The 21,186-nt window shown below is 49.1% G+C and overlaps 1 protein-coding gene across 2 annotated transcripts in view; it reads right to left on the bottom strand.

Moving 5' to 3' along the window:
- The window catches only part of ALG9 (ALG9 alpha-1,2-mannosyltransferase), a 30,877-nt gene that overhangs the window by 2,001 nt on the left and 7,690 nt on the right, over positions 1–21,186 (bottom strand). Inside the window, exons 5-14 of one of the 2 annotated variants that reach the window (XM_054997916.1) lie at positions 20,231–20,319; positions 17,740–17,875; positions 16,750–16,837; positions 15,304–15,409; positions 9,482–9,604; positions 7,077–7,231; positions 5,172–5,301; positions 4,375–4,522; positions 2,472–2,601; positions 1,722–1,852 (exon numbers count right to left, since the gene is read on the bottom strand). In XM_054997916.1, the coding sequence (XP_054853891.1) occupies positions 1,722–1,852; positions 2,472–2,601; positions 4,375–4,522; positions 5,172–5,301; positions 7,077–7,231; positions 9,482–9,604; positions 15,304–15,409; positions 16,750–16,837; positions 17,740–17,875; positions 20,231–20,319 (1,236 nt within the window). The remainder of the gene's footprint in view (positions 1–1,721; positions 1,853–2,471; positions 2,602–4,374; positions 4,523–5,171; positions 5,302–7,076; positions 7,232–9,481; positions 9,605–15,303; positions 15,410–16,749; positions 16,838–17,739; positions 17,876–20,230; positions 20,320–21,186) is intronic. The other variant, XM_054997917.1, reaches the window with a different exon arrangement.

The raw sequence follows: 21,186 nt of genomic DNA, 5'->3' as shown, positions 1-21,186 counted from the left end.
GCTAACTCTAGAAATTCACCCAGAACATCATTCACGGTCAGTCAGTGATTCATTATTTGCAGTGTGCCTGGAGCCTACAGAGGGGGGCATCGATGCAGGCTGTTCAGGGACCTTCCCAGGAGAGTTCAGGGCTAAGGGGCTGTGGAGGCCGGCAGGGCCCGGAGAGGGCCGTCAGCCAGAGGTTTGCCACTGTTTGCAAACAGCCATGTGACCTCCCTGCACCTCCCCAGTCAAATTCCAATCTCTCAAAACAGCCAATAGCTATTAACAGCTCATTTTTGATGCTTTTTCCTTTTTCAAGCCGCTGTGTTTGGATCAGCAAAGCAGCTGCCAGAGCCCAGAGGCTGCCGGCATTCAGCACTTGCTCACTTTCTCTCCCCTTCTGATACGGAAGTAGTTCTTCCTACAGGAACCCCGATGGAGGACCTCCCACCAGCTCCAGGTCTATGAAATGGAAAGAGCTTCAGGGGAAAGCTTGGGGCTCTGGGAATATTTACGTGAATTATATGTAGGCCAGGTCTGAACCAGTACCTTTTCCCCTTCAAATCCCAACCCCGTCTCCTCAAACCACGCCGAGTGGAACCATTATGAAAGTTCCAAGATGGAGGAGGCGCAGCTTCCTGACTGACCTAAAGATCCCACCCCTCCCGCTGCTTCAGAAACAAAAGGGCTGTTCTAGCCGGCAGGGACCAGAGACAGAGCTAGTGAAAAGCTGCCCCCCCCCCCCAAAAGAGCACTATAAAAATACGACTGCAGACGGTGTGCCAAACAGCCTAGACTGAGCAGCGGTAGACATAGCCCAAGATGGCAGCAGCCTGGATTTGGCCTGCTCAGTTGGCAGCACGATTCGTGGCTCCTTTCTGCCATCCCCTGTAGCTGACAATCGAGTTTCTCCAGCAAGCCAGTAACCTATTAACACATCTCACACTGCTCTGCTCCTCGGGGAAATTCTCACAGCGCCTGCTGTCCATCCACCCACTCATCAAGCTATTTTATAAAAGGTAATAATTCTCAGTCACGCTCCATCTTTTTTTAAAAAAAAGAGAGACAGAAAAGCGTGGGGAGTTCCAGGGAAGCCAGACAGGCAAGGGACAGTTTTGACGAGCCAGGCTGTCTACTGCCAACCGTGGGCTGGCAGGGAAGAGGAAGCCTTCAAATAGCCCACCTTTTTTCTACTGGCAATGGCTGAGGATCGACAAATGTTTTCAGAAAGGAGAGGCCCTATGGACACAAAGTCCTGGAGCGAAGTGGGCAGGGGGGGACAAGGACAGTGCTCAAGAGGAAATACACAACCGGAAGCGAAAGTACGTGATTGAGTTCGCTCCCCCATCACCCATATAGTCAATCTACCACAAGAGGTTGACTACACCACAAGGAGCTGGTGGTTGCCGGCAAAGGAGAGGGGCCGACTCCTCCTCGACCCTGAAGGGCTCATTTGGTTCTGTTTCGAGTCCTGCCCTGAGCCACTGCCAAGGAAAACCACTGGGAACAGCTTCATCCCACCCATCAGCTGTGCTGCACCTGGTTTGCCAGGGCTGGCTGCTACTACCCTGTGAAGGGGAGAACAGGCATGGGGGGTCTCTGCAGGAAAGTGCAGGCATGCTTGCAAAGGCACTAGGTGTTTTTTTAAGGCCACAACTTCCAAGGGACCACAGGCACCCCTGCCCTCCCACAGCACCTTCATTAGCTTTCCAAATAGCCATGATCTAATAGCCTCTTACCTTGAACTATCTAGGAAAGGCTTGTAAGCAATACTGATCCATTCGTCCTTGTTAGCAGCGTATCTTGGCTCTCTGGGTGTTTCCACTGCTGTGTCTAAATCCACCAGGTAATGGCATTTGGAAATGTCAAACTGGGAAGAGGGGGACAGTTTGGGTAAATTCCTTCTGTCTTTCACAGGGACACAGGTCACAGTAGCTGGAATTTTCTTCCCCCTTTGAAACACACACACGCTTGCCTGCATCATCCACAGATGAGCAACATTTGGGGGCCTCTCTCTGGCACATGACAGCATGTGGCTGGAAAGACAAATGAGCTGGAGATTCCAGCATGCGGGAACATGCAAAAGAGCCTTCAGACTGGGCCTCTACTTGGAAGCAACGTCCATTGAAATCCCACTGGCTTTATTTCTGTGATTAAATTGGAGCATTAGTAAGACTGCAAATGGAACAAAGGTCAATTCTGAACAGTCTCCAAGACTGTGTCCGTTTAATCAGCCTTATGCCCTTCTTTAAATCCTATAATAAGGTGGCAACTACATTTCTTAGGGAGTGTTGAAAGTCAAGGTGCGTACTGCAGAACAAAAACCTTTTAAGACCCCAAGGACACTGTGTCCTCCATCTGCAACTCTAAGTACAAAGGACACACAGCAAGTTCTAGCTTGACACTGGAATGACCCCAAAGAGGAATGCTGGGGGGGTGGGGAGAGATGTATTCGGTCAAAGTCAGAAAACAGAGACGGTGACACTTACGTATCGGGAGGGCTCTTCCCGGTTTTGGTCATTCATATCTGTTGGAATGATGCGGGTGGCCATCGGTCCTTTGGCGAACAGCTTTGGCAACTGGCCCCTGAATTCTGACGGAATGAACTGAAGCTGCCAGCTACAGCCATCGAGGGAGAAAACGAGTATTAAAGCCCTGAGCACTTTTCAGTTGCAAACATACAATCCCAAGCAAGGTGCAGATTGTAACTGACTGGCCTGTGCCCAGTGTGTATTGTGTTCCATGCTAGATTGATGAGATCCTGTTGTGTGTATGACAATCAGGTGAATTTTTACAAGCCCATAGTCTCTTCCTGTTACTGGTACACCGCTGAAGACTTTTGCCCATTACAAGGCAGCACAATATGAAGGAATGCAGGGCTGCAGCTGTAACAAGGAAACACCCAGGAAGGAGGGAACCCCTGGGAGAAAACTGCGAGGAGCACTGAGTGAACAAAGCCATTATCGGGGGGAGGGGGGGCCTTTCTGGCACAAGATCTTTTCACGTTTCACCTGGGAGTATCACGGGAAACTTGCAAATCAGGTATAATTTTTGACCGCATCTAGTATAGCAGTTCAAGGAATTTTGTCACTCTAAAACAAGTGTCACTCCTGTCCTGGGCCGTCACCAGCCGGGTCCAAGGCTCGGTCACGGACCCAGCTGGTGGCAGCACAGACCCAAGAGCGGATGCCTGTGGTACCTCCCATGGTGCTGATGGCCAGGAGGAAGCCGAATCCTGTGGGAGAACTAGCACCCCCCCACACACACACACACTGTATTGCCACAAGCAGACACGTGGGCGGCTAGGGCCGGGGGGCAGCCCTGGCAGGATCTCAGCTGCTCTGAGAAGGGGATTCAAATGGCTTTTTGGCCCCCATCCAAATGCTTCAAGTGATGGCAGAATTTGGCTGCTGCCACTGGCAGAGCCTTGGCTGCCTGTGACACAAGAACTCATCGTCACCCTGCCGGTACGGCTGCTGGCTTTGTGCCACCCTGGGAGAGTTCCACCCCTCTTGTTCGCTGATCCCTCACCCTGTGTAGGGACTCCAGGCCTTAGATCTCCCCTTTTTAAGGCACAGAGACTGGTAGAGGTGTCCTTAGCTCACCACAGCCTTGGATCTATGACTGCGGTGACATCTGCAGGAAACACGGCTAGCCTTGTGGTCTTGGGAAAGAGCCTCTGTGAGGAATTCAAAGCACAACCTGACGCTCAGTGCCACTAGGAAGATCTGCACGCGACCTGGAGTAATTCCGCCCCCCCCCCATGCACCTGCAGGCGGGAAATCCACTCCTGAATTTTGCAACCAGTATAAAGTGAACCAGTTTGCATAAAGCCTTTGACCAATTTTTCTGACTTAGCAAGGAACCAGGCCAAGCAGCTGAGCACCAATACTCTTGCACAGCTCCCTCTTTCCCAGTCTTGAGATTTCAGTCGGCATCAGCCTCGTGCGTTCAGGGATGTCCATGCAGCCCTAAGAACTAGACGTCTGGCTCTTTAAAAAAAAAGAGGAAAGCTGAACTACTTGGGAAACTGCACCCAACATCACATCCGGTGCTTTCTTCTGCACTCCCATATAGTCCTGCCTCCTGTTCTTCAAATCAGCACCTCGTGGGTCACAGTGCACCTGCCAAAACGCTTTCTCTTCCATCCTGCTTGCCCCAATACCTGCCTGCTTGCAGTTGCTGGAGCCTGGGTCCGATGTCGGAGCATGCGCAGAGAACACAGCTGTTGGCTAGGCTGGCCTGCTCACCAATTAAGTGTGGCTGACTCCCTCAGCCAGAATGATTCACGGAGATGGCTCATTTTCGTGGACAAATGCAACACAAAAAGCTGTCCAGAAGAGGCAAAGACACCTGAACTCAACCCTGTTCCTATTTCAACCTAACACTTACTTCTCTGGCAGAAGGAAACTGCTAGGAAACCGATACCATTCTTTTCCTACACAGACATGAACTGGCCTCCCCTCCGGCACTGTGTGGATTGTTGGATCGGTAGCAATTCTGTGGAATTCTGGGTACAGGTCAAGAGGACCATGGTAACCTGCAGAGAAGAAATGATGTTGATTGGAAACCAAGAGACCCAGCAGCGGCTGAACGATGCGAGGGGTTTCCCTGAACTGTACAGAATGCGTTTCAAAGTATTTAGGCACAAACTTCCTCCATCCAATTCCCCTTCGGGAATTAGACCTCAGAAAATCCAACTGAGCTGAGCCTATTTAAAAAAGAAGGCAACGGAAGATGTATGCTTCCCCTAACTGAGTCCCTGTTACTACAAAAGGAGCTTCAAATGAGGTTTGCTAAGCGTTCCACTTTGATTGGTTGCCTGAAAAAGAACTTCTAAATAGGTATTTTTACCCAAGTGGGGGGGGCAGCCCTTGTAACTCCTCGGCTCCTGGCATTAGCCTCCCTCCCCAACCCACAGAGAAAGTTCCAACAGCACTCCCAAAAGATACTTGGGCTCAGGCTTTGGTGAATCTCCAGGACAAAGGAATTTCAGAGAAGGGAGTCAGGTACCAAGAACTCCTCTCCCCACAGGCACAATTGCTACTTGGGGCACGGACAGCCCAGCATGTCTCGGGCCACCTAGGGGAGGCCCACACGGCACAAGCAAAGAGCAGGCAGGTTTTGAAGTATTTCATGATATTGGTTGATTATTCTGTAACTAATAAATAAACCTTTCCAGCACCAACCTCTGAATAAAGCCACAGAGCGGGACAGGGACAGCAGCCCAAAGACAAAGACGGTCCCCAGTGCCAGCCAGTTTGAAGAGACTGTGTAGTGCTCCAGGCGGTAGCGTTGGAATATAAAGTGGTAACACTTCTATGGAGAAGAGATAAAAATACGAATGCAATTTAGGCTAAAAGCAAGGTTTGTCTTGAGGCCACATTATGAGGCTGAGAAGCGAATCAGACCAAGAGCTGAGGCAACGTCCACTCCAGGTCACTTCTCAAGTGACGTGATTTTGCCAAGGTGTAGTTAAGACCACCGAGACCTTGTTATGTGGGGTGTGATGTCGCCTAGCTTCCGGATGTAGGAAACTGCGCCGCCTTCAAATGCACACATTCTGAACACACGCAACCCCGGCTCTCGCTTGTGAAATATCTCAAGGAATTCTTGAGATCTTGCCATAGTCACTGGGTTGCTGCTCAGCTGCCGTTCCACCCTACCAGCTTGCTCCAACCCATCTGCAACCTCAGACGAAATACTGGATTTTGGCAGAGAAGCTGACAGTTCACAGAGCAGGCCTGGTTTGGTACTGCCTGCCCCATCCCTGGGCAGCCCAGGGGGAAAAGGTTTGGCTAGGAGAAAGCCCTGCCGTATTTAGTTACGTTTGAGAAACGTTAAAAGAGATGTAATTCTCACTGCACGCACAATTTCACTATTAGTAGGATTCTGTTTAACTCACATTTATCTTGCTTAAATAAAAAGATCACGGTTTATTTCAATAAAGAATAAATATTTAACTCTAAAAGAAGTCTGTGTGCATTGACGGGAAAGAGTTAAACAAAGAATCCACTTATAAATGATACATACTGAAAGAAAAGTTCTCTAACAAAAGCGGCTTTACCTATCAGACCTTCTTTGAAGCTCTTCAATGCTGTCCAGTTAGAGAAATTAATTTAGCAATCTGGACAGTTCAAAACTTTAATTAGGTACGGATACATTATTCTGTTGCAAATACTTCTGGCTAGCCAAAAGTGTTCATAATAATAACAGTGTGCTTATATGGCGTTCTTCTACACAGATTAATGCCCCAATCAGAGTGGTAAACAAGTCAGTGTATGATTATCCCCACAATACAGCTGGGGACCTGGAGCTGGGAAAAGTGGCTTTTTCCCAAGGCCGCCTGGTAAGCTCATGGCAGTGGTGGGGGTTGAACCAGCAGAATGTTGATTCAAAGCCCAACCATTTAACCACTATGCTACAGCAACACTATTGACACTGACGTGTCATCCTGGCTTAAACATAGACGTGCATTTCCTTACTCATTACAAAATCGAAAAGAGTCCAGTAGCACCTTTAAGACTAACCAACTTTACTGTAGCATAAGCCTTTGAGAATCACAGCTCTCTTCGTCAGATGTGCATCTGACAAAGAGAACTGTGGTTCTCGAAAGCTTATCCTACAGTAAAGTTGATTAGTCTTAAAGGTGCTACTGGTCTCTTTTCTACTTTGCTACTACAGACTAACACGGCTAACTCCTCTGGATCTTACTCATTACAGTCTCTAAAATCCAAGGCCACCTGCTGAACTGATGGCAATAGCGGGGCTCGAACCAGCAGAGTGCAGATTTGCAGCCCAACTATTGAACCACTATGCTACACCAGCTCAGCAGCCCAGGAGAGCCCCAAAGGAAGGCTGCTGCTGCACAGCGATAGAGAGGTGGTGCCTTTCGAGAGATTCTGCTCATGTAGTCACAGAATCAGATTGCTGAGAAGTTCATCTTTTTAATGAGAAATATTTAGCCCTCTACAGGCAAAGACCTGTGGAGCGCTCAGTGCAAGGGGGGGGCAGGGGTAGGAAATGGTGGCCATCCTACCCTGCTCTCCCCCTTCCTCCCCTCTCATGTTGCCACCTCCCCCATGAAAATGCACCTGGAGGGCAGAGAGTCCCACAGCTCCACAGAGACAAATAAGGGGATAGATAGGATACAGGAACCTCTCTTCTTTGTGGGGCTGACTGAAGAAAATCAGGATCCAGATGTACATAGGAGAAAGCGTCAGCCAGTAAGGGCGGCCCAGGTTCTGAACTGGAAGAAACAAAAGGTAGGCTTAAGGGGGGGAACACATGCAACTCTCCACCAGCGGCCTCTGCAACAAGGGCTGTCTGGTGGGGAACTAAAGCCAGCTTCTCCTACGGAGGAAGCAGGGCTCCGAACACAAAACACTGGAGTGTGGAAGAACAGCGGAAGGCCGGGCCCTGCTTGTCCTCTCCCAGAGGCAACTGATCTGCTGCAGCTGGAAAGAGAGAACTGTGCCTCATCCAGTAACACAACTGAGGCATGACCACAACTTCTAGTATGGAACTGGGGCTCAGTACAAGCAAGGGCTCCACCCCTGCCCCTTATTTTGCAAAGTCAGGGAACACTCTGCATGTGTGGACCTCCAGACGTGCATGGAAGCCCCCAACTACACTTGCAGAGCCCCTGGATTCCAAGCAAAGGCACAGGAGACTTATAATTAGCTATCACATACAGACTCCAGTTCCACTAATACACCTCTCCCAATCTAGCAGAGTCCAGTAGCAGCTTTAAGACGAAACATAAGCTTTCGAGAACAAGAGAGCTGTGGTTCTTGAAAGCTTGTGCCACAATAAAGCTGGTTAGTCTTAAAGGTGCCACTGGACTCTACTGTTTTGCAACGACAGACTAACATGGCTACCTCCTCCGGATCCTCTCCCGACCTGTAAGTGTAATAATCATAGGAAAAGCAAAAGCAATCTCTTGGGAGTTGCCAGCTACCTGCAGGGTCTCGTACAAGTTCATCCAAAGGGAAAATCTCTAAGAAGCTTAAGATACTGACGGCAAAGATGCCTGCATAGGGATGGGCTTTCCCAAAACCTTCGCTGCTTCATTACAGGAGCAACAACGGCTAAGAGCGAAGAACTTTCCTCGCTCTTTAACCCACCCTCTTCACCCCCAAATGAAGCAGGAAATCATTTATTTGGAAATAACAGCAATTACTCCAATTTGCGAGGGCTGTGGAGGCAGCTTGATAACATGTCAAAAATGTGACTTGCCCCTAAAAAAGAAACACTGGTGGTGTTAAAACAAATCAGGATTGTAAGCATTTCACACACCCACGAGAACAAGGAGTGCCGGAGAAAGGACCTCCTGCTGATGAGGCACATGATCAGCTAAGGAGAAAGGCACAAAAGGCTGGGTTTAGCTGGCAAGAGGCGTGTGTGTCTTTCCGACAGTCAACACAACGCTCGATGCAGAATGCGTGCCTTCGGCGCTCTCTAGTGGGTGTCCCTGGAAGTACAGGCCAGGAGTGGACAGAGGACGGTCCACTGGCCAACTTCTGGGGGACCACCTGGCACCTGAGTGGCCCTTGATAAGATCCAGCAATGCACTTCCTGTGTTCTTAAGTAAAAGAGGAAGTGTGGGATTGTTTCACAGATGTGTTAGGTCGCAATAGTTAGAAGACTCCTACTTTGTAAATTAAGTATCTGTCAGCAAGCTGTGGTGAGGCTAGCTTAAAAAATAAAAAATAAACCATGCAAGCCCACCCTTGTCTTAGACGATACTCTGAAGAAGTGAGCTGTGACTCACGAAAGCTCATACCCTACCACGAATTTTGTTAGTCTTATAGATGCTCCTGGACTCTTGCCCTTTTCTATGATACTTGGAATTCTTTTACCGCTCCCCCTGTTCTTGGAGAGTGTTTTCAGATATAATGTGCAAGGGAGAAAAATATGAATATGTCCAGCACTGTGACACAAGTACACAGGTAGCAAGGAAAGTAATTTTACAAGTTTACAAAAAGGCAGAGAAACGTGGGAGGACGGCATGCTTGGACGTGTGGCTGGCTGTTTTTTCAAAACAACCTCAGATCCAGAACTGCCGCTAACTTAGCCAAGAAGCCAACAGCTATGGAATTATAAGGCCAAAACTATGAAAGCAAAGAGGAGAGAGGCAAAATGGGCATACATAAGAGACGTGGGAAAAATAAGGCAAGAAGCTGTGAGTGGGCACCAAAGGTCCTAACCCACTAGGAGGTCCTGCCCAGATCCCACTTGGCCTTCCGAGGTGCCACCAGGCACTACCTAGCGCAATGTTTTTCCTGCATTCATAGGGGTTAGAAACTTGCTTTAAATTTTGCTGAAGTCGAGATTCTCAGCACAACAAACGCTGCAAAATTCACTGTTTCAAAAGCCTGCTCCCAGGGATACTGTAGAGACATTTCACAATTAGGTTTTTTTTCCAAAGTAGCACTCTCCCACGGCCTCCGTAGCGCTAGCATCTCCTGAACTCCGAAGAAGAGCCTGCAGCGCTCACCATGAAATTTCTGCAGCAGACTTTCCATAAGCGAGGTCAAGGGCAGGGCCAGGAGAGCCAACACAAAGGCCACGTTGAAGTTCAAGAAGCCGTTTGTAAAGTAGAAAGACCAGGGCTCCGTGCCTAGGGAAGAAATGAACAGAAGAGACCTTTTGGTGAGCATGTTGTGTGAACGCATATTCCAGATGAACTGCTAGACAGCCAGGATACACTTCTAGCTCACATGATGGTGTAAGAAACAAAATCTCGCAACCGAAAGGAAAGCTCTAACATGAAGAGACTCTGAGCCAGTAATTCCTCAGTCTCTCAGGTCCTCTTCACACATTATTTTAGGTGCGTCTCTAAGATGCTGTATGCCTGAAAATAGGTATGTCACAAAACAGGATTTGAAATCATCACACAGGTCCTGTTCTCGGAGGGTTAGGATTGCGTTTGGCTCCATATTGGGCACACATGCAGTGGTATGCCCAGGTATGAAATCCTTTGTGACGGAAAGGCCAGCTTCAAGGAGTGAAGGATTGGTCAAGAGACCTCTCGCATCTTTTCCTCTCCTTGAGCTTGGGCTCCAAGCCTTTGTTGCTGGCCTCTCTTGCTCCTTACCCAGTCCCATTGCTGCACAGAGCTGTCCAGGTGGCATATCCCATTACTCAAGTGCTGGGTTGGTACCGACCCTGGGAGAAAGGCTTGTCTCTTCCTTAAGCCAAGATCCCTCCTCATCCCAGGCACGGTTTACTGGGCCAGAAGTTCTGCTGCCACCATTGTCACCTTTTGCTCTTTCACTAGCAACCAGGGAGGCACTGGGCCACCTGCTCCCAAACCTGAAATAGATGGGAAGCAAGGCCAGCAGTTGCCTAGCAACAAGCTCTGGCTGGCAAAGGGACGACTGGGTCTGCTGCCAGAGTAGCTGCCAGAGTAATTGTGGGGCTCCTGGCTGGCTGCAGTTCTCTCGCCCCGCCCATAGCGAACGGGTCCTTCTGCCTCTTCTCAGCGGCTCCTCGCCCCCCCCCACCCCGGGGTCATTTTTTGGCAAAGACGTGTTCCTAATTTAGAAGGCTTCACAGAAGCGCAGGATGTTCAAGGGATTAGAATAGTTCTGGGGTGACGCTGCGTTGCGTGTGTGGAGCTATAAAAAGCATACCGGGAACAGAAGTGCTCGTGTGCCTCCCGCCCCAATTCAGAAAGAGTCACCCAGCAGCTGGTGAGGTGCGGCCTCGCAAACCCAGCCCCTCGCGGTTGTGCTCTTCCTCCAGGGGAGCGTGAGGGCAGGCTGGCGTGGGAGGTTGCCAAGCAAGGCGTGGCCAGGGAAGGCGTCAGGAGCCTCTCTCACCAGCGCACGCATCCTCCTTTGCAAGCCAAGGCAGGTGAAGGTCTGCAGGAGCCACACGCCCCGGCCCAGAAGAGATGCCGCAGAACAACCCTGGCTGGTGCCCAGACTGCACCGCAGATCCCTGTGGTCTTCGGCTGTTAGACTGGCAAGCCCTTCGCCAGGCCAGGAACTGGAGGGAGGCGTGCTGCTTAGTTCACTTCAGGATGACGGCAGCCATTTCACGCCTCTGTGCCCCTTAAAAAGGTAAAGGTAGTCCCTCCTGTGCCAGCACCGAGTCATTACTGACCCATGGGGGACGTCACATCACGACGTTTTCTTGGAAGACTTTTTGTTACGGGGTGGTTTGCCATTGCCTTCCCCAGTCATCTACGCTTTACCCCCAGGAAACTGGATACTCATTTTACCGACCTCAGAAGGATGGAAGGCTGAGTCAAGCTTGAGCCGGCTACTTGAATCCGGCTTCCGCCACAATCGAACTCAGGTCGTGAGCAGAGCTTGGGCTGCAGTACTGCTGCTTACCACTCTGCGCCACGGGGCCCCTTACAGCAGTGCATTTACATTCTAGGGCCAGCCCTGGACCCCACTTCACTGAACGCTCAACAGGCCCAGCGCTGAAGCACCGACACTGCCCTGTGCTTTTTTATCCAGCAGCAAAGGATGGGTGGTATGTTCAGACCCAGCAGGTCCAGGGACCCCTTAGGGCATGTAGTGGCCAGAGGCTTGGACTTGGGTTTCATCCCGTTCGCTGGTGAAGCTCAGCGGGTGACCCCCAGGTCAGTTTGCTACACGTGAAGCTGCTTTCTCCTGAGTCAGACCCTCGGTCTATCAAGGACAGTTCCGCCTCTCCTGCCCAGCAGTAGTTCTCCAGGGTCTCAGATGGAGGGTCTTTCCCATCACTTACTACTTGATCCTCTGTGCTAGAGATGCCGGGGATTGAGCCTGGGAAGGCATAACAGAGGGTCAGCCTCTCAGCCTCCCTCTTAGTCCAGCCTCGCTCACGGGGCTGCTTTATTAGCTGCAAGTATCTCACTCTTCTCTTGGGAATGTCAAAAAAGCCCGTGTGGGCTCCCATCCCGTGTGGGCATGGAGCAGGCTGAAAGCCAGTCCCCCACCCCACCCCAGGATAAACCCTGAGCTCCTTGGAGGAAGGTCTGCATATAAATACGATGAGTTAGGAAAGGAGGCTGCTGGGCTGTGGGCTCTAGTGATGGCTGGGAGCAGCTGCCAGAGGCACAAGGGCTTGGACTCAAGTGGTCTTGAGTGTCCCACTGAACAGCAGAGGCATCAAGAGCAGCCACCGAGCATCGCTCTTTTGGCTCTGGGGGGAAGAGACAAAGAGGCTGAGAGCCAAGCTACAAGTGACGCCTGACACAGGTTGGACACTTGTCAGCTTCCCTCAAGTTTTGATGGGGAATGTAGGCGTCCTGGTTTTACAGCTTGGCTCTCCATTACAGCTGCAAGACCAGGATGCCTACATTTCCCATCAAAACTTGAGGGAAGCTGACAAGTGTCCAACCTGTGTCAGGCGTCACTTGTAGCTTGGCTCTCAGTCTGTAAACTCGTTAAGGAGTCCCCAGGCCAAGTCGACAGCTTCAGCAGAGGCCCTCGGTGGCCACTGAGCTGTTGCTGACCAAGTGCTGAAGTCTTGACCAGCTAGCACCGCTGATCTTGGCTCATTTTCTTCCCTTCTTCCCTCTGCCTCTTCCTTTTGTCACACAAGGAGCTCCTCGGGACAAGGATCTGCTTCCTTCTTTGCTTTTCTTACTCTGCATAACCCTTCAGAGTTCTGGTTCTGACCCCTACGGATCTAAAGAAGGCTTAGGACACTCGTCACCTAAATTCTGGCTTCTTGTTTTGCCCTCCAGCTACTTTGGGCCCGAAACGATGGGATACACCTTTAAAACAAACAACAGGAGTGCTGTATACCCTGCTGGCATGATCGAAACAGCCCCTTTGCCTTTTCCTCAAATGCCACTCTATTCCTGCCACCCTCACCCAGTACACTGAGCTGCCAATCTCTGAACCTCTCTCCATCTTCTTCATTTCATGCAGCTTGTAAGCCCTTTGTGTAGAAACGACACGAGTTTCTTCCCAAGCAGAGGATCCATTAACAGGAGTGCTTGTAGAGACAGATACTGTGGTAGAAACGTACTACATAAATATATTTTTAAAAGACAGCGTGTGGGGAGAACAGAACTGACTTTATGGTCTACAGCAAGCTACTAGCAGGTCAGAAATCAGGCAGATGTGCAAGTCCCAAAAGCCCAAATCAGACACTCCAAGAAAAGCTGTTTTATGAAAATCGACCCATGCTTTGTCCAGGCCTTCAGTCGTGGGGCTATCTCCTGCTATGAGACAACACCAAGCCTATGTCTTCAGTAATTCTTCCACCATCGCCTTTTTAACGCCTCACCAAAGAAAGCCAAGTGCAGCATGGAGAATAGAGATGGGCACGGAACGAAAAAAACCAAACTGCTCGGTTCGTGGTTCGTTAATTTCCACGGAACACGGAACACGAACTCACCCAATTTCCAAACCAGTTCGGGGGCAGGGGGAGAGATAAAAAAACATCCTTTTTCCAAACACCTCCCCAGTCAGTAAGAAAAACAAGAAAGCAAGAGAAAAGAGGCTTTTCAGCCCCTTTTCCAGCAGCCAGAAGTGCAGGCCAAAGATCCAAGTTCTAATCCCAACACCACAGCCAGCCACCAAGCCACCAAGCTCTCCTCCCTCTCCCACTCTAGAGAAACTGAATCACATGGCTTCCCCTATTTATGGGAAAAGCCAAGAGATTGAACAACACTGGAGCAATCTGGTTGGCAGAAAAACCTGCCTAACATGGTTTTGGAAGGAAGAGATTGGTGTTACCATGGCTGCTGAAGGCCCATCTCCTCAGTTGCCTTGGAGATTCTAACCATCCCCCCTTTTTCCTGGCTGGATAGGCCAGAGTGGGAGCTTTCTAGTTGGCAGGGACAGCTGCCAATCAAGCCTGGAGGCCTCAGATTGGGGGCAAGCTAAAGACTGCCACCGTTGCCTGGGCGAGGGAGTATCTGGCACCAAAAGTGTCCAAACCGGCAACGGAATGGTAAGAAAAGTTCGTTTGGTTTGGAAAAACGCGGTCCCACGGAACGTGTGGTTCTTTGACTACGAACCGGCCGTTCCATACGGAATTTTGTTCCGTAGTTCGTTTTGTGCCCATCTCTAATGAAGAACTCAGCAACAAAACCGTGGACACTTTGCCCACTACATCCAAAAGAACAGCTTTTGTTTTTCAACCAATCCAGAACTCTTCTGCAAAGTGCCAAAAGGCTGAATGGAGGAAAAACCTTGGGATGCCAGATTCTGTGCTCGAGCAGGTGGCAACCACCCATCCCGATTCTAACCGAAGAGCAGCAGAACCTGCCTCAACACACCCGTCCTTGAGCCATCCTTACAAGCGTGCATCTACGTCAGAACGCACTCTCAAGGCACAGCATTCAATATGTTTCCAGGCAAGACAGCATCGAAGCAGCTCCTTCATTAGCAGGGAGACCTTATATAAGCAGCGTCCTGAATTATTTTGAAATTTCACTGGTCCTGGAGAACAGTGGAGCCAGCTCATGTTCACGCATGAGATGTGGAAAGGTCAGGCAGACGGCACTGACGGGAGAAAGAGGCTACCAGGTCTTACAGCAACGAATGCGGGACTCGTTGTACGGGGACTAAGGACACCCAAAAGGGTAAGTGCCGAGCTGCTGCTATGCACTCAGGAAGCCAAAGACCAAGCCCCACAGGCTAGTAAATGCCTTCTGCTTACAGCATGGGGTGGGGAGCGCCTCTAACCAAGGGAAAGCTACACTAGCAACACTGGGCTATAAGGATCGATAGTGTGACCCAACATAGGGCAGTTCTGCATAGAGGAACAATCAAGTCAGCCAATGTTCTTGGCACAGCTGAGACACCTAACAACGAACTAACACCACCACAGGCTGCTCAGCAAAAGAGACCTCCTAATTTCAAAAGATCCCTACAATTTTAGGAAGTCTGCATGCAGTGTGCACCCTACCCTAAGACCACAGCCCATGTGCTCCCACCAGCTGAGATTTTCCATTGCTCCAGTCTCGTTATATAGATCAGAACCGCATGGCAGAAATATACTCTGAGCCAGCAGAAGGAGTGTCTTTTCCCAGCATACTTTTCTCACGTGTTCCTGGCTTAGTGCAGAAGCATAACACTGACAGTGTGTCTGGACATCCTCTGGCCCACCAGCCTAAGCCAATCATGCCGGCCTTATTTTTACAGGAGCAAATAAAGTTGCATGAATCCAAAGGGGTCTACTTCAAAATCTCCTGGCAAGACTGTCGGGATGCAATTACGAATCGCGAGGTGCAGCCACTTGCAGAGGCTAAATTCACTAGGCCGGCCAACAGTGTGTGCGCTAGGCTCAAAGCACAAGTGGCCTCAGCAGCCCCTCCTCACCCTCTGCGAAGCACATCCTACAGCCAGAAGGGAAACTCACCATAAAGATCTGGCCCATGTGGCGTGAAGACGTTATACAAGACAATGTTGAGAGGAGCAATCACCAGCTTCCCATAGTGATAACTGTCGACTGCCACCAGGGGTACCTTCAACAAGTAGTACACAGTTTGTAAATTCTCTCACACTTTGGCCAATTTCACAAACTAAGAACAGCATCTGAATTCTCCCTCTGTAAAGCCAAAGAAAGACATGCGCCGATCAGAACATATTACAGAACGACAAGTTATGCTGGACGCATGACTGCTGCCAAACCTGGCATCCCTGAGGCAGGTTAATGCCCTTTGCCCTGTAATATGCAGTTATCACTTTAGCCTTTGATGTGATGTCACCACATTGCGTGTTTCCCTGCCACCTTCCACATTGTTATCTGCCACGGGCAGAGAGGGTCAAGGTGGAAACATACAATGAGATCACATCCTGGACTCAGGATGAGCAAAATCACACATTACAGGACAGAAAACTTGACATGGGGATTTCATTTTGGGTGGTAGCCCTGCGTCCATCGTAACATGCAGTTCTGCTTTTGTATTTGACTAAAACCTTGAGGGCTGCCTTCTTCCCACAGAAACCTACCGGTTCACCCTGGTCATCTTCAGAGGCCCTGCTTTGGGTGCCCCCCGCTATCTGAGCCTACCCGGGGTGGCAACCCAAGAGAGGTCTTCCTCTGTCATGGCACCAAAACTCTGGAACTTCTTCCCCTCTGACATCGTCTTCTGCCAGCAGGTGAAGACTTTTTTGTTCTGTTTGGCACACTCGCAACAACTGTAGTTGGCCCTCCTCCATGGTTTTTGGTGTTGTGTATGTTTATATGTTTTTTTACTGAATTGTTGGATATCTACTTTATTTTAAATGTTTTTAATGCTGAAATGTTTTAATGTCTGACGTTTGCTGCCTCGGGACCCCTATTTAGGTGGAAAGGCAGCATACAGAAATGTTTTAAATAAATAAATAAAATTAAACAAACAAACGTAGGAGCCCCAAAAGTGGCTGGCTAGTTCAAAGTGCATTCTCAGACCCTCTTTTTGGCTCTTGCTGCTGATCTGGACGGCCGGGTGACAAAGCACAGCAGCGACTGCAGAAGCCACAACCAACCAGCCTAGCCTCAGCTCCACTGCTCCGAGATTTCTGCAGAGCTGCCTTCCGCATTGGCCCCTTCCTGCCGCATTTCATGGTCTCGCACCCTCTGGGCTCCTCCTCCTCCATCTAGTTTCTCTGTTTCTCATTCCTCTGTCGAATCTGCACCATCCTTTTTATCTCTTTTCCCTTTCGGGTCCTTGACCCCTTTTCTCCCCTCCAGGAGTGTGAAAACACTGCAATGGAAGAAAGAATCTCTCCTGACAGAAGTATATGATACTGGTTCATGTGAAAAACGAAGAAGGACGACCCTCGCACTCCTCCTCGGTTGCAACCAATTCTGGAAACTTACCAGGAATACCAGCAATGCCACAAGACACCACTTCAGAAAGCTTCTCCATCTTCTTTTGAGTACCAGGAAGTCAAAGGCAATTGGAAGCCTAGAAAGCGAAGAGATGCTTTATGGCAGGAAGCACTCACGAGATGCTTTATAGGAAGACTGTTTCCCTTCCTTGTAGTGGGAGAATAGGTGGTTAAGCGCTTCCGGGTGTTCCTTTTGTACCCCATCTCTTTTTAGGGAAAATATTACTACTAATTACAGCCTGTTTGGCTCTATGTTGCTACATTTTAAGATACAGTCTGCACTGTCGGTACTCACAAGTTCACTCTCGGAATCAAGAAAATCATTGGGATGCACAAAGCATGGGATCTGTCTTAATATTTGGTGGATGTGCAATACGGGCACAACTGTCTGATAGATTTCATTGTACTAACTGATGTGTTTTAATCTAACTTATGCTATCTGTTTTTAATTGTATTTATTATCACCTGTGATCCGCTCTGAGCCTGCTTACGGGGAGAGTGGAACATAAACAGAATAAAATAAAATAAGAATTCTAGCTGAAGGACTGCATAACTCTGCCAGCTACAAACTAAGCGCTGGAAGCACCCCCTTATCTCAAAGACGCCACCCACACATTCCTGCACTTTTCTCTACAACCAGGAAGGCTAGAAACATTTTTGCTCAAAGATTCCCAACAAGCAAATCAAGCCTCACGGCACGTGCCTAGAATTCAAACAGCAAAATTCAAGCCTCTCCGAAGAGCAGCGACTGCGCACCTACATCCAACGTACACATTGCGTTGCGATTGCTTTGCTTACAAAATATATATATTTATATATCCCCAACTGGCATGCAATAACTGAACTAATAAACCCTGGAGGGACACTAGCGCCTTTCCACCCATCTATCTGGCCATCTCATGCGGAATCGAAGCCACTAGGCCTGGAATGCCTCCAGCCACACACACGCGCGCGCGTGCGCCCTGCCAGCATTGCTTACCCAAGTGCTGCGCTGAAGGGCCAGCCAACGACAGCTCCAGCAGCCACTCCCATCACCGCCAGAGAGACCTTATCCATGTACCACCCAGTCATTGCTACTACCGTGCTGTACATGCAGAAGCTGCTGGGGAGAAAAGCTGGGAAGCAAAAGAAGGAAAAGGGTCAGGATCCAGGAGCAGCAAGGAAGCATTCACACAGCCTCGCAGACTGCACAAGATAAAACCAAGCCTCCTTGGCAGGCCAGCCTTCCAAAAGCATGGGGGAGAGGGCTTTTTGGCATTGCACAAGAGCCAGCGTGCACCCTGAAAACCTATATGTTGGCAACAGCGTCTTGGAAGCAGACCACTGGAGACTGGAGATCTGGCCCTGAAAATGTTTTGGCTGAACTTGTATCAGGTCCTCTTGCTTTGCCCTAAGATGCAGGGGGCCAAGGAAGGAACCAGTCACACCTAAAACAGGAAGTCTGTGCAGATTTCTTTCCCCTTCTCCAGCCAACTGTATGAACCCTCCTGGTAAGTAAGCTGATGGTTCTGTGTTCCTACTGGGACAAAACTATATCCAGAAATATCCCATGCCCTGCCAAGTACAAATTCAATGGCCATCTCAGGATCCCGAAATTTCCAGTAAAGCTGATAGGCGATTCTGGACGAACAAAAGGCAATACTTGTTTACTCAATGAGAGATTAAAATGTGGAATTCCCTGGCAGAGTATTACTGAGTATTATCTCACTTGTGGGGGGAAATTACTTTTAAAACAGGCGCATGGAAACTAAGAATCTCTTCGTCTGTTCCAAAGCAACACAGTAACCACGAGGCTGTATTGATATGATTATCCTCTCTAATTATCCATCTCTGACAGGTAATTAGCCCTCTGACTGGTCAGAATTTATTCTAGGTGTCAAGCGAAAACCTTGTATCCCAGCTAAGAATCACTCGATGTTATCTTTTAAGATTTTTATTTAAAATCAGTCTAAAATTTAAAATCTTGAAATAATTAAATTAAAAAACACGATACAGAAAACACTAGCATACATCAATGAGATTAGAAATAAAAAGCATACATGTCATCTAGGACAGCCAGGTCCCCCACTAGGGGCAGGGGGTCCCCCGCTCCCAGCCTCTGCCCCCCACCGCCACTCACCTGGCCCGCAAGGGAAAAAGGGCCTGGGACATAAGAAACCTGGGCCAGCACACAGCAAGCACGCTCCCCACGGGCACAGTGGGCTTGATGACATCACTTCCGGAAGTGATGTTGTGGTGCCCGCCAGCAGGCATGCTCCCACTCTTCAGAGGCCAAAAGAAGATTGCCAGGTAAATGCCAGGTGCCCCAACCCTCCCACCAGGAGGCTAAGTGTAAATGCTGTAATTTTTGGTGGATCAGATTCTTAAAGTGTACACCAACTGTCTAATGAAATTTGCACGACTGTGAAAATTAAGTACTATATGGTCTTTTTGGACTGGTTGTCCTTTCTTGGTATGGTTAAGGGGACCTGACAACCCCAGAGTTATCCCTTACCTTATCTATCTTAAATTTAAAGTATAACATACAATTTCTAAGATTCTTACCAAAGCATTTTCAGAAAAGGTAAGATACTCTTACTGCAACCCAAATCTGAGATATTCTGGGGTATTAGGGTGTGGCTACCTTATATAGACCCAATTATGTGAACCTCACATGCCTTTAATTAAACCATCTGATTCGTTTCCACTGCTGACATAATATGAGTCACCTTTGAGCACTGAATGTGACACTGTCCTCAAAAATACTTGTTTCAAACTTTGTTCAGTTTGTTCCTAGATTGATTCTGTGCATAAACTATCGGTTTATGAAACAGATACTGAAACAGAAAAAAAACAATACATTTGCAGATATGAAAACTCCTACTTTGTTGAGAATTCGATACCACAAAGGTCAAAATCCTTGACAGATGGACATAGTCAGTGGCCATGAGAACAGATGACTTTAGGAGGTAATTAGATTCCTGGAGGAAAGAGTCATCAATGGCTACTAGCCAAGGCGACCAACGGGAACCTCCAACCTGAGGCAGGAGAGCTGGGGTACAGCCCTGGCTGCCTGGTGGTTTGGGGGTCAGTTAGTGAAATGGGGGAATGCCAAACCCAGCTTGTAGCCCTGTGATGCATGAGGCAATCTTAGGAACTGGAGCAATTTTGTGGCCTTTCCTAGAATATAAAGCAGCGTTAAACTGTCAGTTTACTGCCACAGTCAGAGGCAGTAAACCTCTGAGTAGTCAGTGCCAGGTGCCAACACCAGGCGAAGGCCTCGGCATCTACGTCCTGTTTGTTTGGCCCTCCGGGGTAACTGGTTAACCATTGTGTGAGTCAGGTTGATGGACTAGACGGACCATTGTTCTGATCCAGCAGAGCCCTTCTTATGCACCAAATCAAATCAAATCCTGCCAAAATCTCCTTCAGCATCAGATGTCAAAGATCAGATTAGCCGTAACCCACGGCCTGTTCGGTTCTTAGCTTACCGGCTGCTGAGCAGAACATCCCAGTGCTGAGGACCAAGAAAGCCAACATGAGGCGGCTCACGTGCAGCCCAAATTTCTTGCACACCGTCCTGGGGAAGCAGAGGGAAGAACATAAGAGGGTGCAGATACACAGAGGAATCGACGGTCAACGCTGCTGGGAAGACACAGCACTGCAGGCGTTACTGAGCTTGGTGGGCCCGTGGTCTGATTCAAGATGGCAGCTTTGTTTTTCAGGAGTCCGTGGCTGAGTTAGTAGCTCAGGCAGAGCAACTGCTTGGCTTTCTGAAGGTTCCAGGCTCAGTCCTTGGCATCTGCAGTTAAAGCAGTGGTCTTCAACCTTTCTAGGCTTGGGACCCTCCTTTAACCCCCAGGCAGCGACAGGGGACCCACCGAGTTGCAAACGTGTGACAGGAAGTAACAGAACTTCACAGTCACAGGGCAGGACACCCCCCCCACCCCCCACAAGCCTGACTGTGCTGAAAAGGAGTCCCTTCCTCTGGGTGACCTCACCTCACTGTTCCAAATGCTGCATAGATGGCAAGAGGACACAACACCCTTGCTCTCTACACATCCAGAGGAGTTAGCCCTGTTAGTCTGTAGAAGCAAAATAGTAAAGAGTCCCGTAGCACCGTTAAGACTAACGAACTTTACTGTAGCATAAGCTTTCGAGAACCACAGTTCATGCATCTGACGAAGAGAACTGTGGTTCTTGAAAGCTTATGCTACAGTAAATGCTACAGTTCATGCATCTGACGACGAAAACTGTGGTTCTCGAAAGCTTATGCTACAGTAAATGCTACAGTTCATGCATCTGACAAAGAGAACTGTGGTTCTCGAAAGCTTATGCTACAGTAAAGTTGGTTAGTCTTAAAGGTGTGACTGACTCTTTACTATTTCGCTCTCTACACAGGGACACAAAAAACAGGTCCTTCCTAAAAGCCACTCAAATAGTGGCT

Source organism: Eublepharis macularius, chromosome 14, assembly GCF_028583425.1.
Source record: "Eublepharis macularius isolate TG4126 chromosome 14, MPM_Emac_v1.0, whole genome shotgun sequence".
In the NCBI taxonomy this organism is placed as follows: domain Eukaryota; kingdom Metazoa; phylum Chordata; class Lepidosauria; order Squamata; family Eublepharidae; genus Eublepharis; species Eublepharis macularius.
Note: the sequence above shows the minus strand (reverse complement) of the source record. Positions and strands in the feature narration are given on the sequence as shown.